The 14,131-nt window shown below is 41.1% G+C and overlaps 1 protein-coding gene across 1 annotated transcript in view; it reads right to left on the bottom strand.

Annotated features, from left to right (window-relative positions):
* LOC120056240 (amyloid beta A4 precursor protein-binding family B member 1-interacting protein-like) overlaps positions 1-14,131 on the bottom strand; it is a gene marked incomplete at its 3' end in the record, with an annotated part of 30,940 nt that overhangs the window by 1,979 nt on the left and 14,830 nt on the right. Inside the window, exons 10-11 of the mRNA XM_039004489.1 lie at positions 7,780-7,878; positions 6,315-6,425 (exon numbers count right to left, since the gene is read on the bottom strand). Of these exons, the coding sequence (XP_038860417.1) occupies positions 6,315-6,425; positions 7,780-7,878 (210 nt within the window). The remainder of the gene's footprint in view (positions 1-6,314; positions 6,426-7,779; positions 7,879-14,131) is intronic.

Below are 14,131 nucleotides of genomic sequence, written 5' to 3'. Positions count from 1 at the left end.
GTCCGATTCCTCTTCATCCGACGACGACACCCGTTACAGTTAGGACATCTACTTTGTGCATGACACAAGTAATGTTTCCAACAATTGTTTACAGACATTTTTTCACTTATAATTCACTTAATCACAATTCCAGTGGGTCAGAAGTTTACATTCACTAAGTTGACTGTGCCTTTAAACAGCTTGGAAAATTCCAGAAAATTATGTCATGGCTTTAGATGCTTCTGATAGGCTAAGTGACATCATTTGAGTCAATTGGAGGTGTACCTGTGGATGTATTTCAAGGCCTACCTTCAAACTCAGTGCCTCTGCTTGACATCAGGGTAAAATCCAAAGAAATCAGCCAAGACCTCAGAAAAATAATTTGTAGACCTCCACAAGTCTGGTTCATCCTTGGGAGCAATTTCCAAACACCTCAAGGTACCACGTTCATCTGTACAAACAATAGTACGCGAGTATAAACACCATGGGACCACACAGCCGTCATACCGCTCAGGAAGGAGACGCGTTCTGTCTCAGAGATGAACGTACTTTTGTGCGAAAAGTGTAAATCAATCCCAGAACAACAGCTGTCGTGGCAATTTCCTGTATTACCAAATGAGGAGAGTTTCAAACCACACACCAGTCAGAGTTATACTTAAATTTCATCTTTAATAAGATGAGCTTTACCATAGCCCTGTGACTTTCAACAATTCACTATCTATAATGAATTGATGAGAGTCCCAACATAATGGCAACTGAGATCTTTTATAGCGAATGCAATCTGGCTAAGGGATACTCCTTTCTCAAGTAAATGGCCCTTTGTGAAGAGTTCCTAAGATCTGTGGTTCGTCATGTAAGTTGAGAGGGGTGTATCTTTGCTATAAAAGATCTCAGTTGCCATTATGTTGGGACTCTCAACAATTCATTATAGTGAATTGTTGAAAGTCACAGGGCTATGGTAAAGCTCATATTATTAAAGATGAAGTTTAAGTATAACTCTGACTGGTGTGTGCTATCATGAGGCAGGAAAATTATGTGGATATGTTGAAGCAACATCTCAAGACATCAGTCAGGAAGTTAAAGCTTGGTCGCAAATGGGTCTTCCAAATGGACAATGACCCCAAGCATACTTCCAAAGCTGTGGCAAAATGGCTTAAGGACAACAAGTCAAGGTATTGGAGTGGCCATCACATCACAAAGCCCTGACCTTAATCCTATAGAAAATTTGTGAAAAGAAATAGTAAAAATAGTAAAAATACATAAAAACCCCTCGAATGAGTATATGTTCTAAAACTTTTGACCTGTAGTATATATATCGATAATGACATTTTTGGTATTAAAAGTTTAATATCAATAAATAATGATTTTATATACAAACTTCAAATTATTGATATTGAAACCTGCATATATTAGCATATATTTAGCATTATTAAGACAAACCAGCTTCTGGTGCTTTGCATGTCAATGATGAGGGTGGCAAGAGAACGCCAAGAAACTTCACATTTTGTTGCCTTAAAATAAAATGTATGATATATATTTGTTTATGTATACAAGCTACTCCACATTTCTAAATGATACAACATTTTCCTAAGTAATAATTTTGATTTCGTACTGTATGTCTTCACAACCCATAGTTAATATGATTTGATACTTTATTGTCCCAGAGGGGAAATTTGACTTGGACAATAGAGAATGCTGCTGCTTCCATATAAATACATGGAATCGATTGAGAATAATACCCCATCATATACCCCCCTCCCCACCAACACAAGATTAATAAATCAATGTCAGGCAGCAGGTAGCCTAGCGTTTAAGAGTATTGGGCCAGTAAGCGCAAAGTCGCTGGTTTGAATCCTAGAGCCGACTAGGTGAAAAATCTGTCAATGTACCCTTGCACAAGACACTTAACCCTGATTCCTCCTGTAAGTAACTCTGGATAAAAGTGTCTACAGTCGTGGCCAAAAGTTTTGAGAATGACACAAATAGTTTTGAGTTTACCTGCTTAATGTTCTTTCCGTGTACCACCATGGGGATGTAGTCTCCAATGGACTTAGAGTCCAGGATCATCTTCTCAGTTTTTTTCACATTCAGTTGTAGGTGATGTTCATCACACCATCTGATGAATCCTTCAATCGCCGCCCTGTAGCCGTTGGTGTCAGAGCCTTTGTTTAAGAGTCCGAGGACAGCGGTTTTGTCCGAGAACTTAACTACGTAGTTGTTGCGGTGCTTGCAGAGCAGATGCAGTAGTTTGTGTACAGCGTGAAGAGGATAGGCGACCTTGAGGTGACCTTGAGGATAAGGCGCCTCTTCTTGAACTGCACTGTTGGTTAAGGGCTTGTAAGTAAGCATTTCACGGTAAGGTTGTTGTATTCGGCACATGTGACAAATACAGTTTGATTTGATTTATGGAAGCACTGTTGGCAGCCATTACAGATGTGAATCATTTTGAATAAGATTAGGATTGTGGTGGCAGAATCATGTTATGGGTATGCTTGTTGCTGGAAGGGGCTGGGGAGTTTGTTAGGATCAAAATAAATATGAAAAGAGCAAAGGACAAGTAAAAAGTTAGAGGAAAACCCGCCAAAGTCTTTTGAATACCTAACCCTGCGATAGTTATATATTTTTTGCGGAACAATTGCACAAATTCTAATGCTAAAGATACACCAGAATGGCTTTCTAAGAGGTGTTGAGTGTTCCTAAATAGTCTAGTAGTCTCAGTCCTGACCTAAATCTGCTTGAAAATATACTGTCCATCAATGATCCATCAATGATTCCCAACCAAATATACTGAGTTTGAGTCATTTTGACAAAAACCCTAAGAGTTGTGCAAGGTTAGTAGAATCTTATTAAAAATGATTCACAGCTGTAATGGCTGCCAAAGGTGCTTTCACACTGGGGTGTGAAGACATTGGCAATCAATACATTTTCATTTAACATTTTCTATAAATGTTTTTTCACTTTGAACAAGAGAAGTAAGTTGTAATCCTTTTTATATTTAATTTTAATATGAAGACAGTGCAATATGTAGACTTTCAGTAGCGACTGCATTGTTGGTTAAGGGCTTGTAAGTAAGCATTTCACTGTAAGGGTACACCTGTTGTATTCGGCACGTGACAAATAAAATTTGATTTGATGTAGGAGCTTACAAATGCAATCCCACCCCCAAGAAGGTAATTATCATGGATTGTTTTGTATAAAAAAATCTAATTATCGATATCAAACATTTGAATGATTGATAGTTGTATTTTTTTAAATAAAAAATTATAATTATTGATATAAACATTTTAATTATTGATAAATTGTTGTAATTATTCATATAAAAAATTATATGAATATGTTCAAAGGGCTTTCCTAAATGCGTGGTACTTTGGGTTATCTTGTGATCTCGACAAAACAACTTCTGTTATCCCCCCCCCCCCCCCCCCCCCCAGATAGCATATGAACACGCCATAAGCAAGAGAAGCATAATAATTCATGTCCAACTGTGTAAAATAGCAGGAAATGTGTTTTTAAATGTAAAAAACTGAGTTAGAGCTGTCAAATCCACAAGTGGCTGCCGGCATTAAACCTAAAGAGGACATTACCATTGGCTGCACGGAGTAGCATTAACAGAAATCCTATGCAGCCTTGTTTTCAAACACTGGAATGTGAGATGTAATCTACACCTCGATTAGGATGATAGAAATTATTTAGGTCAATGATTTTTCAATTTGAGCATAATTATTTCTATATAGCCTAGATTTTCTCATTCTGAACTTTAACCCGAGTGGGGGGGGGGGGATGTGGCTTCGTGACAATGACCGCAAGAGCAGCTGCTCACCGATTTGATGGCTCCAATGCAGTTCCACCTCTGACACTGCCAAGACATCCGTATGTGGGTGTCTGCCTTTCCCGGTTAACGCTTGATCTGATTGAATCTAGCCTCTAGGTCTTATTAATTCTGATATATTCAATACAGAAATAACCCAAGAACATGCATTATCAGTTAAATATATATATATTATTTAACTAGGCAAGTCAGTTAAGAACAAATTCTTCTTTACAATGACAGCCTACCAGGGAACAGTGGGTTAACTGCCTTGTTCAGAACGACAGATTGTTTTGCCTTGTCAGCTCAGGGATTTGATCCAGCAACCTTTTGGTTCCTGGCCCAACGCTCTAACCACTAGGATACTGTACCTGCCGCCTCAGTCAATGGTTTGGAAATGTCTTCACTACATTCCATTGTCCAATAATGTATTTTCAGATCAGTTACTTCAAGGAAGGAAGGGTGCGTTTTATTGGAGCAGGGCCCGTCACCTCCAGAGGGTTGTATTTCAGCAAGCATTGTCCATGTAGACTGGGCCTGCCTGTCTGTAGGTAGGTTGAGAATGTCATATGGTTGTCTTGGTTGTGCATTGAGGGGGTGGAGCTCCTTCCCTAGACCCCAGAACCCCAACCAGAAGGGGGCGGGAGAATAAAGTCTGGGGGAGGTTCAGGGAGGTCCTCCTGAGGGGTGTGTCCATTTGCTGAGGAAAGGAAAACAATATTTATTATTTAGATTATGTTTTGGGGTTGACCATATTATATTCCATTTGTGTGTGGTTTTTGATTAACTATCCTTGTGGGTACCAGAAATCCTCAAAAGGATAGTAAAACAACAAAATTCAGACAGGTGGAAAATTGCTATTTTAGGTTTAGGGATTAGAATTCGGGTTAGGATTAAGGTTAGGGGCTATGGTAAGGTTAAGGTTTAGGGAAAATAGGATTTTGAAAGGGAATACATGTTTGGTCCCCATAAGGATGTGCGTACAGTTGATGTCGGAGGTTTACATACACTTATGTTGGAGTCATTAAAACTCATTTTTCAACCACTTCACAAATTTCTACAAACAAACTATAGTTTTGGCAAGTCAGTTAGCACATCCAGTGGGTCAGAAGTTTACATACACTAAGTTTACTGTGCCTTTAAACAGCTTGGAAAATTCCAGAAAATTATGTCATGGCTTTAGAAGCTTCTGATAGGCTAATTGACACCATTTGAGTCAATTGGAGGTGTACCTGTGGATGTATTTCAAGGCCTACCTTCAAACTCAGTGCCTCTTTGCTTGACATCATGGGAAATCAAAAGAAATCAGCCAAGACCTCAGAAAAATTGTAGACCTCCACAAGTCTGGTTCATCCTTGGGAGCAATTTCCAAATGCCTGAAGGTACCACGTTCATCTGTACAAACAATAGTACAAATGAATAGCAAGTATAAACACCATGGGACCACACAGCCGTCATACCGGTCAAGAAGGAGACGCGTTCTGTCTCATAGAGATGAACGTACTTTGGTGCGAAAAGTGCAAACCAATCCCAGAACAACAGCAAAGGACCTTGTGAAGACGCTGGAGGAAACGGGTACAAAAGTATCTATATCCACAGTAAAACGAGTCCTATATCGACATAACCTGAAAGGCCGCTCAGCAAGGAAGAAGCTACTGCTCCAAAACCGCCATAAAAAAAGCCAGACTAGAGTTTGCAACTGCACATGGGGACAAAGATCGTACTTTTTGGAGAAATGTCCTCTGGTCATAATGACCATCGTTATGTTTGGAGGAAAACGGGTGCAAGCTGAAGAACACCATCCCAACCGTGAAGCACGGGGGTGGCAGCATCATGTTGTGGGTGTGCTTTGCTGCAGGAGGGACTGGTGCACTTCACAAAATAGATGGAATCATGAGGCAGGAAAATTATGCGGATATATTGAAGCAACATCAGTCAGGGAGTTAAAGCTTGGTCGCAAATGGGTCTTCCAAATGGACAATGACTCCAAGCATACTTCCAAAGTTGTGGCAAAATGGCTTAATGACAAAAAAATCAAGGTATTGAAGTGGCCATCACAAAGCCCTGACCTCAATTCCATAGAAAATTTGTGGGCAGAACTGAAAAAGCATGTGTGAGCAAGGAGGCCTCCAAACCTGACTCAGTTACACCAGCTCTGTCAGGAGGAATGGGCCAAAATTCACCCAACTTATGTGGGAAGCTTGTGGAAGGCCACCCGAAAAGTTTGACCCAGGTTAAATAATTTAAAGGCAATGCTACCAAATACTATTTGAATGTATGTAAACTTTTGACCCACTGGGAATGTGATGAAAGAAATAAAAGCTGAAATAAATCATACTCTCTACTATTATTCTGACATTTCACATTCTTAAAATAAAGTGGTGATCCTAACTGACCTAAGACAGAGAATTTTTACTAGGATTAAATGTCAGGAATTGTGAAAAATTCAGTTTAAATGTATTTGCCTAAGGTGTATGTAAACCTCCGACTTCAACTGTATGTGTGTAATTGTGTCACCTCTGTGCACAGTAGGTGTGGAAGGGCTGGAGGCAGGCAGACTAGTCAGGTGCAGAGTGGAGCTGATCGTTGATGCTCTCCTCACTGCCATCTGGTAGTTCTTGTACAGGGTGGACCCATACTAAACAAAGATAGATACAATAGGTACACACAACATACAGTGCAGTGAAAAAGTATTTGCCCCCTTTTGAATTTTCTCTACTTTTGCATATTTTTGATACTGAATGTTATCAGATATTCAACCAAAACCTAATATTAGATAAATGGAACCTGAGAAACCTACATGCCAAGTAAAGATCTTATGTTGTGTTCCCTACAGGTTATAGAGAAGAGCATAAGCTCTGAACTCATTGTCATTGTCCCCATGGGGAAATTTTGTTGTAGTACACGTTTAAAGTAGTGTTTAAATACAGTAGACAACAAGTTGACAATACAACATTCATTACAGTTACATACCAATAAAAAGACACTAGCCTACTGGCCTTACTGGGTTGATAGGAACACTAGCCTGAGCTGTTTAGGAGGGATATCACACCTGGCACAAATTATTGTCTAGTTCTGTTCAGACCTTAGTTCTACCTCTGCTACAGATCCAGATCCAGCACCAGACCCAGCCCCCATACCAGAACACCGGAAGAGGCGCGGAGGTGGGATCAAAGATCTAACCTTCATCTGGAGTGAGCAGATCACTGGGAAGTGCTTGCGTCTCAAGTTGTCCTCCTCCCCTCTACAGAGCCAGATCCGGACCCAGTTCCCGGTTCCTGCCCCCCCCCCCCCCCCACAGTTTTCAACCTCAGCACGACTTCCAGTCCCGGTCCCAGCCCCAACACAGGCAACAACTCTGGACACAGCACCGACTAACCACAACTGCCCCCTCCATCCAGCAACTGCCAGCCCAGATCCCACCCCTTCCCCAACACAAAGAAGCAGACATGTTGTGGACTGACTGACCAACGGACTGATTCTCTCTATTTTTTAAATGAATGATTATTGAATTTTAACTTGTGACATTTTACCTGTGAAGAAATTTACAAAACATCTAATACAAAAATGACCCAGTCCTACCTACCTACAGATTGTGGAAATCTGCTCTTTTAGCATGTCAAAGATGATAAAACAAAAACACTATAGTAAATACTACAGCAATCTCCGCAAGAACACAACAGTAAATACTACAGTATACTACAATCTGCAAAAATACTACATTAATTGCTATAGTATTATAATTACTATAGTATTATACTACCGTTTTCTTTTAACATAGTATTTATGCTATAGTTAACTGCAAATACTACAGTATTCACTGTGAATACTATAGTATTTATACCATAGTATACTATAGTATTTTCTCATGTGGGAGTTGCTAGGACCATGCTGGAAAGAATAATGTGAAGGGAATATAACTAATAACTGAGCCAGCACAGTACAGCTCAGGTTGGCAAGATAGTGGGAAAAGATTATTAATAAAGCCTGACCTTGGCTATTCTGATGGAGTTGACCCAGAGGGAGAGAGTGAGCTCATCATCACAACACAGGAATCTGATGTACTGGGACTCCTTCTGGATCTGAGGATGCTGAAGGGAAAAGAACAGAACAAATGGTATTGATGTTAATCTCTGCTCTTAGAGCAACATCTGCTGTGCGTGCAATGTCTGTCGCAAAATACTGTATTGATGCTTGATTCACTGCTCCATTCTTTGTTCAAGTAGTCCAGTATTTTTGTTGCTGTTGTAGTTCATCAAAGAGACAACAGGGGGCAGCCAATGCTCACATGAGTCAAGCCATTAGAGGAGCGCTATTTGTATTGCACTACCGTGTTTCAAGTTTGATTAGTCGTACGTATAGGATACACATGGTGTACACTGTCCAACGAAATGCTTACATCCATGTGGGTCCATGTGGGTTGCACTACCATGTTCTCAAACCCTCTCACATTAAGAACCTTTCTCATTCATGTTAAGAATGCCTGGACATTCTCATACACACAATAAATGGTGAGTAAAAAATAAAGGCCCTAATTTGAACCACCCTTTGTTGCCTGTTTGAAATCAAATTTGAAGATAAACTATTTTTTTTACTAACTTTTTGGCTTTACACTTAGAAACAAAGGAGCTATCTAGAACCTAGAATGGTTCTTTGGCTGTCCCCATAGGAGAACCCTTTGAATAATCTTTTTTGGTTCCCGGTAGAACCCTTTAGGCTTCCATGTAGGCCCCTTTCCACAGAGAGTTCTACGTGGACCAAAAGGGGTTCTCCCTGGAACCAAAAAGGGTTCTTTCTATGGGGACAGCTGAAGAATTCTTTTGGAACCCTTTTTTCTAAGAGTTTAGGGACACTGGTGAGGAAGAATTATTTTCTCCAAAATGGACAGAAAAAAATTATGGTCATATGTTGTTATGAACCATACAGTTTAAATATATGCTAAAATTCAAGGTAAACAGCAACTTAAGTTAACTTCTATAATGTACCTTTAAAAACAGATAATTGTCAGACATGGTTCTGCAAGTAACTGACATAAATATTAAGCAACCAATATTGAAAAGCCAACAAAGTACCTGTCAAACATGGGAAAACCATACTGTCCATATACTTATGAATTAACATAAATATAAAATATTTCCAACGTGGTTTCAGGGCAATTCGTATTATTCTGTACATGAATCTGTGACACTCAATTTAGTATGATATATTAAGTTACTTTAGGTCACATTATGAATGTAATAGCGGTCGTACAATATCAAACGAATTATAGAATCATGTCTCACCCGGCAATACAATTACATAATTACTTGTCACTTTTATTTATTATCCGTATATTTTTAAACTGCATTGTTGGTTAGGGGCTCTTAAGTAAGCATTTCATTGTAAGGTCTACACCTGTTGTATTCAGCGCTTGTGACTAATACAATTTGATTTGATTAGAATAGCATACGTATTGGATAATGTAACTTATCATACATCTTGAATCAGCAGGTATAGTATTATACCCCTTTCTCTGAGACCAGGTTGCTTTTTGCACTGTAACAACAGAGGAGAAATACGGGGAGCATTTACATTGGCGGTTAGGGGAACTAACGATAAAGGTTAGGTTCATTTATGGAAAAAGGTTAGGGGAACTAAAACGACAAAGCTTAGGTGAATTTACGTAGCAGGTTCGGCAAAGGAGACTGGTAAGGGGAGGACGGCTCAGAATAATGGTTGGCATGGAGTGAATGGAATGGTACCAAACACAAGGAAACTGTGTTTTATACTATTCCATTAATTCCGTTCGAGCCATTACTATAAGCCGTCCCCCGATTTAAAGTGCCACCGGCCACCACTGGTGAATGGGGTTAAGTTTAGAATAAAACGAAGTGGGGATTTTTTTGTGTGGACGTCTATGAGAGAGTGTCATATTTGGTCCACAACATTTATTGCTAATTTGCTACGTGAGGCTTATTTGATCCAATAGAACTTTCGTAATGTTTAGGTTTTTACAAATGAAAAGATAAGTGGACGCTCGTGACAACTTTGAGAAAAAATATTTTATATCGGAGTTGTGTCTGTTGTTCACACACGTATCTGCCCTCTCATTAGCTAGAATGTGCCCAGCTGATCTCCCCTCCTCCCGCCCGCCTCCCTCCTTTGTGGACATTCATCTCCTAGCAACCAATTCCACGAGCAGCAGCACGTAAGAAAATAGGTCCTCCTTAAATTGCAATTTTTGTAAAAACAAATTATTATTTTATTACGTTGCTGTCTTCTGCCCATCTAGAAGAATTGGAAGATACTTCTCTTTTGTGGAAATAGTTTGGAGCAATTTATCGACTTGGTTCTTGCTAGACTCCCCTGCTGAATCATCAGGCAACACAAGGAAGGAATCGGATAGGAGGACCATAAACCCAACAAGGGCAACAACAAGAATTAGGACATAGATAAGCAAACACAAAACCAACAGAGGGAGAAAGAGAAAGGATTTCTGAGGGATTTCTGGAGGATAGTTCAGGCCTTGACAGTGAAACAAGCATTCAGACGAACAAACAAGCAAAATAGCACTTTGAAAGGAGGTAGAAACATTGAGAGAGTATCTTAATTTATGTGTAATGTGTTGTTTAATTGAAAAACACATTCAATATCTTTATTTGTATCATTAATAAAACGTGCATTGTTTTAAAAGTGCATTTATCTATAGGTGCATTTTTTAAATAAGCACTTTCATCAAGTAAGCACTTCACATCATTCTAGAGCGGAGTGGATTGTTAAAACAGGTCACTATGGAGATGAAGATGGATGCATTCTCTAAGCATTGTTTCAGAGACCTTGCCATCACGTATCCTGAAAATGTGACAAGTGAGTCAGGAAAAAAGAAATTCAAAAAGAAATTGCTAAGAGAAGAGAAACCCCAGAGACTCTGAGGGCAGACTTCATCCTAAAAGTAAACAAGGAAATAAAAGAAGACCTTCTGTTCTACACAGATGATCCTAATGCTTGGCACACAGCTCTCCATAAGGGCTTAAAATGTCAGAAAACAGAACAATGAGGCAACTGTACATTGATTCCACCCTCAAATGTAACATTCATATTCATAACAACGACACTGTGATGGATCAAGGTTCGGAGGCCAGTCTGGATCAATTTGTTTACTACTTCGACCAAATAAAACCTCTTCTTGCTGAACTTACAACCGCTCCACTGTCACTACCTACAACAGCCTCCACTCCCTCTGTGCCCCAGTATGTAGTCCCCAGTGTCCCTCTCCCTCCCTCGCATGCAGCAGACACAGCCCTGAGCATGCCTCTCTCACACGTGACACCTGCATCATATAGAGGAGGAGATCAGCTTGGTGCGTCAGCATAGGGGTGAGATCCAGGAGCTGCAGTGTGCAATGAAAAATGTTGAGGACAACCAGGCTCTCAGGATGGACGTGCGCAGTCTTAGAGAGGAACTGTCCAGCACAGACAACACCAGCCACATGCACAACCTCCAGAGGGAGTTACAGTACATGAGCTAAGGCAGGAATTTCTCAGACACCACCATCCATCTACAAAGAGTCACACAAAAACGCAGGACCAGGCCAACAGCTGAATCAGAACCCACCTACCAACCCAACCAACAAATGCACCAACCCAGCTGACCTTCTCCATGCCCATCTCACGGCCTGTAATTACTCCCATCACTCCTGCCATCCTCCATAGACTTGACGAAAAACCAGACATTATATTAATGATGGACTCAAATGGAAAGTTTATATAGAGAATCAACTTTTCCCAAATAAAAAGGTGTCAAAGTTATGGTGCCCCACAACAGAGAGAGCTACTGGGTGAAATAACACAGTGTGCCATCACAGCAGCAAGACTTGTAACCTGTTGCCCCAAGAAAAGGGCAACCAGTGAAGAACAAACACCATTGTAAATACTACCCATATTTATGTTTATTTATTTTCCCTTTTGTACTTTAACCATTTGCACATCGTTACAACGCTGTATATATACATAATACGACATTTGTAATGTCTTTTGGAACTTCTGTGAGTGTAATGTTTACTGTTAATTTTTATTGTTTATTTCACTTTGTATATTATCTACTTCACTTGCTTTGGCAATGTTAACGTATGTTTCCCATGCCAATAAAGCCCCTTGCATTGAAATTGAGTTGAATTGAGAGCTATGGAGCTCATGACTGTGGCCCAGCTTGCTCACCAAGCCACATCATCATTCACACCTGGGGACCAATGACCTGCGTGCCCAACAGGAGAGGGTGGCCACATCACTAAGGGGACTGATAGATAGGGCCTCCACCATCTTACCCCTTGCAAAGATAGTCATATCTACCCTGCTCCAGAGGAGAGACTTCCAATAATGCCACCATCCAGAGGGTAAATGCCAGCCTTTCTCGGGACTGTGTGCTATGGCCCACTATTCCACCCTCAGCCTGCACTGTCTTTATGACAATGTGGCCAGTCCACCTCACCCACCAACTCCCTGAGACAAATAAGACACTCCTTTAGACCTGAGCCTTAAAGAGATAGAAGAACAGCCAGCAACACTGACCCCCACAGGAACTGCATGCAGATAGACTGAGCTATGCCCAAGCCGCAAACAGTCAGAGGCCCCATGCACAGTTTGGAGCATCGGTGGTCACACTGCCCTCCACACCACCCTCTTCAATTCCCACTACAACCTCCTTCTCATACTGCCAGACCAGGTCCGCCTCAGCACAGCTCTACCAGATCAGGCCCGCCTCAGCAAAGCTCTACCAGACCCGGCCCATCACAGCACAGCACAGCTCTACCAGACCAGGCCCACCTCAACTGCCCAGCTCTACACAGCACCGACCACTACCCTAGGGTGTGGCAAAACACTGTTGAGGGTAGTGCACCACATGATGCAGTCCACACCATGTATCATTCACATCATCAGCCCTCATGTGCTGAGAGTTTTGAGCTTTGCCAGTCACACTGCCCTCCACACCACCCTCAATTCCCCCTACAACCTCCCCCCAAGCTAGTTTTGGTTACCTTCCCTACTCTCATCCCCAGGACATGCCTGGGACACTTCTTCCCCCCATGGCAGCCCCAACCCTGCAACAGGAGCCACACCAATGCCTCCTGTGCACACCCATAATGGAGCATTGGCGGGAGCTTCATCAGGGTGGACTGAGCTCTGCCAATACTGCTCTCCCAGTTCCCACTCCAGCCCCTGCATCCAGTGACTTGAGGGATGTCTGCTCAGTCTACTCTGCTCTCATGTGGTTGGCCAGGGACCTTGGCAAAGTCTCAGCTCACTCAACAAATAGCTGCAGATGACCCTATGCCTGTCAGCTCTTATGGGAATGAGCTGAATAACCCCCAGACTTTAAATCTAGTAGGGGGCTTGGGCTAATGCACCTAAATGTGCGAAGTATGATTTAAAAAATTGACACAATTGACATTTGGGAACAGGACTCTTGTCCTGACATTCTGGTTCTCTCGGAAACATGGTTAAATGGTTCTGTATCTGATAAAGACATTGAAGTAAATTATTATCATGTATTTAGGTGTGACAGATTACAGAAAGGGGAGGAGTGGCCATATATGTCAAATCTAATTTCATGGAGTGCCAATCTTTAGATATTTCTGTTCCCAATAAATTTGAGCTCCTGGTTGTAGATGTGTCCATAAACTAGAATACACATTTATTTGTTAATGGGATTTACCGCCCCCCCTGCTGCCATGGCGGACGTTACTGGTGGTATAGCCGAGTGTTTAACACATTTCTTGTCCTCGGAGTTGGTCATTTGAGGGGATTTGAGTCTGGATTTGCTATCCCCGGCCACAGATCAATTTAAGAGTATATGCATTGATTTGAATCTGACTCAATTGATCTCAAAATGCACACGGCTAAATGGGAGAAACCCTGTTAACTCATTGACTGATTTAATTCTCACTAATAACCCCCATAAATATTTGTCTAGTGGAGTACTTGCATATGATCTCAGTGATCATTGTCCCATAGTATAGTACAGAAACATACTAATCCTTGTTTAATTAAGATGACCAAGTTTAAAAAGTTCTCCTCAAGTGTTTTTACGTTACATGTTCTATTCTGATTTAGCTACTCCCCTGTATTACTGACCCTGAGTTGGCTCTAGAACATTTCTTCCCTGCCCAAGCAAGTTCTGTCTGACTCTGGCATTATGACTGAGAAGAATGGAATAAGTGATGCTTTTAATCATTTTCTCTCAGCAGGCTTTTAATCTGAGAGAAACTGTGGTTTAATTGACCTCAGTCAGTCAATCGACTGTTTTTCCCTCTGCCAGCCCCTAGCTGACTCAATGGTTAACCCTTCAACTTCTAGTGAATCTTTGTTT

Source organism: Salvelinus namaycush, chromosome 11 (genome assembly GCF_016432855.1).
Source record: "Salvelinus namaycush isolate Seneca chromosome 11, SaNama_1.0, whole genome shotgun sequence".
Classification (NCBI taxonomy): Eukaryota; Metazoa; Chordata; class Actinopteri; order Salmoniformes; family Salmonidae; genus Salvelinus; species Salvelinus namaycush.
The sequence above is the reverse complement of the archived record's forward strand: the minus strand, read 5'-3'. Positions and strand labels throughout refer to the sequence as shown.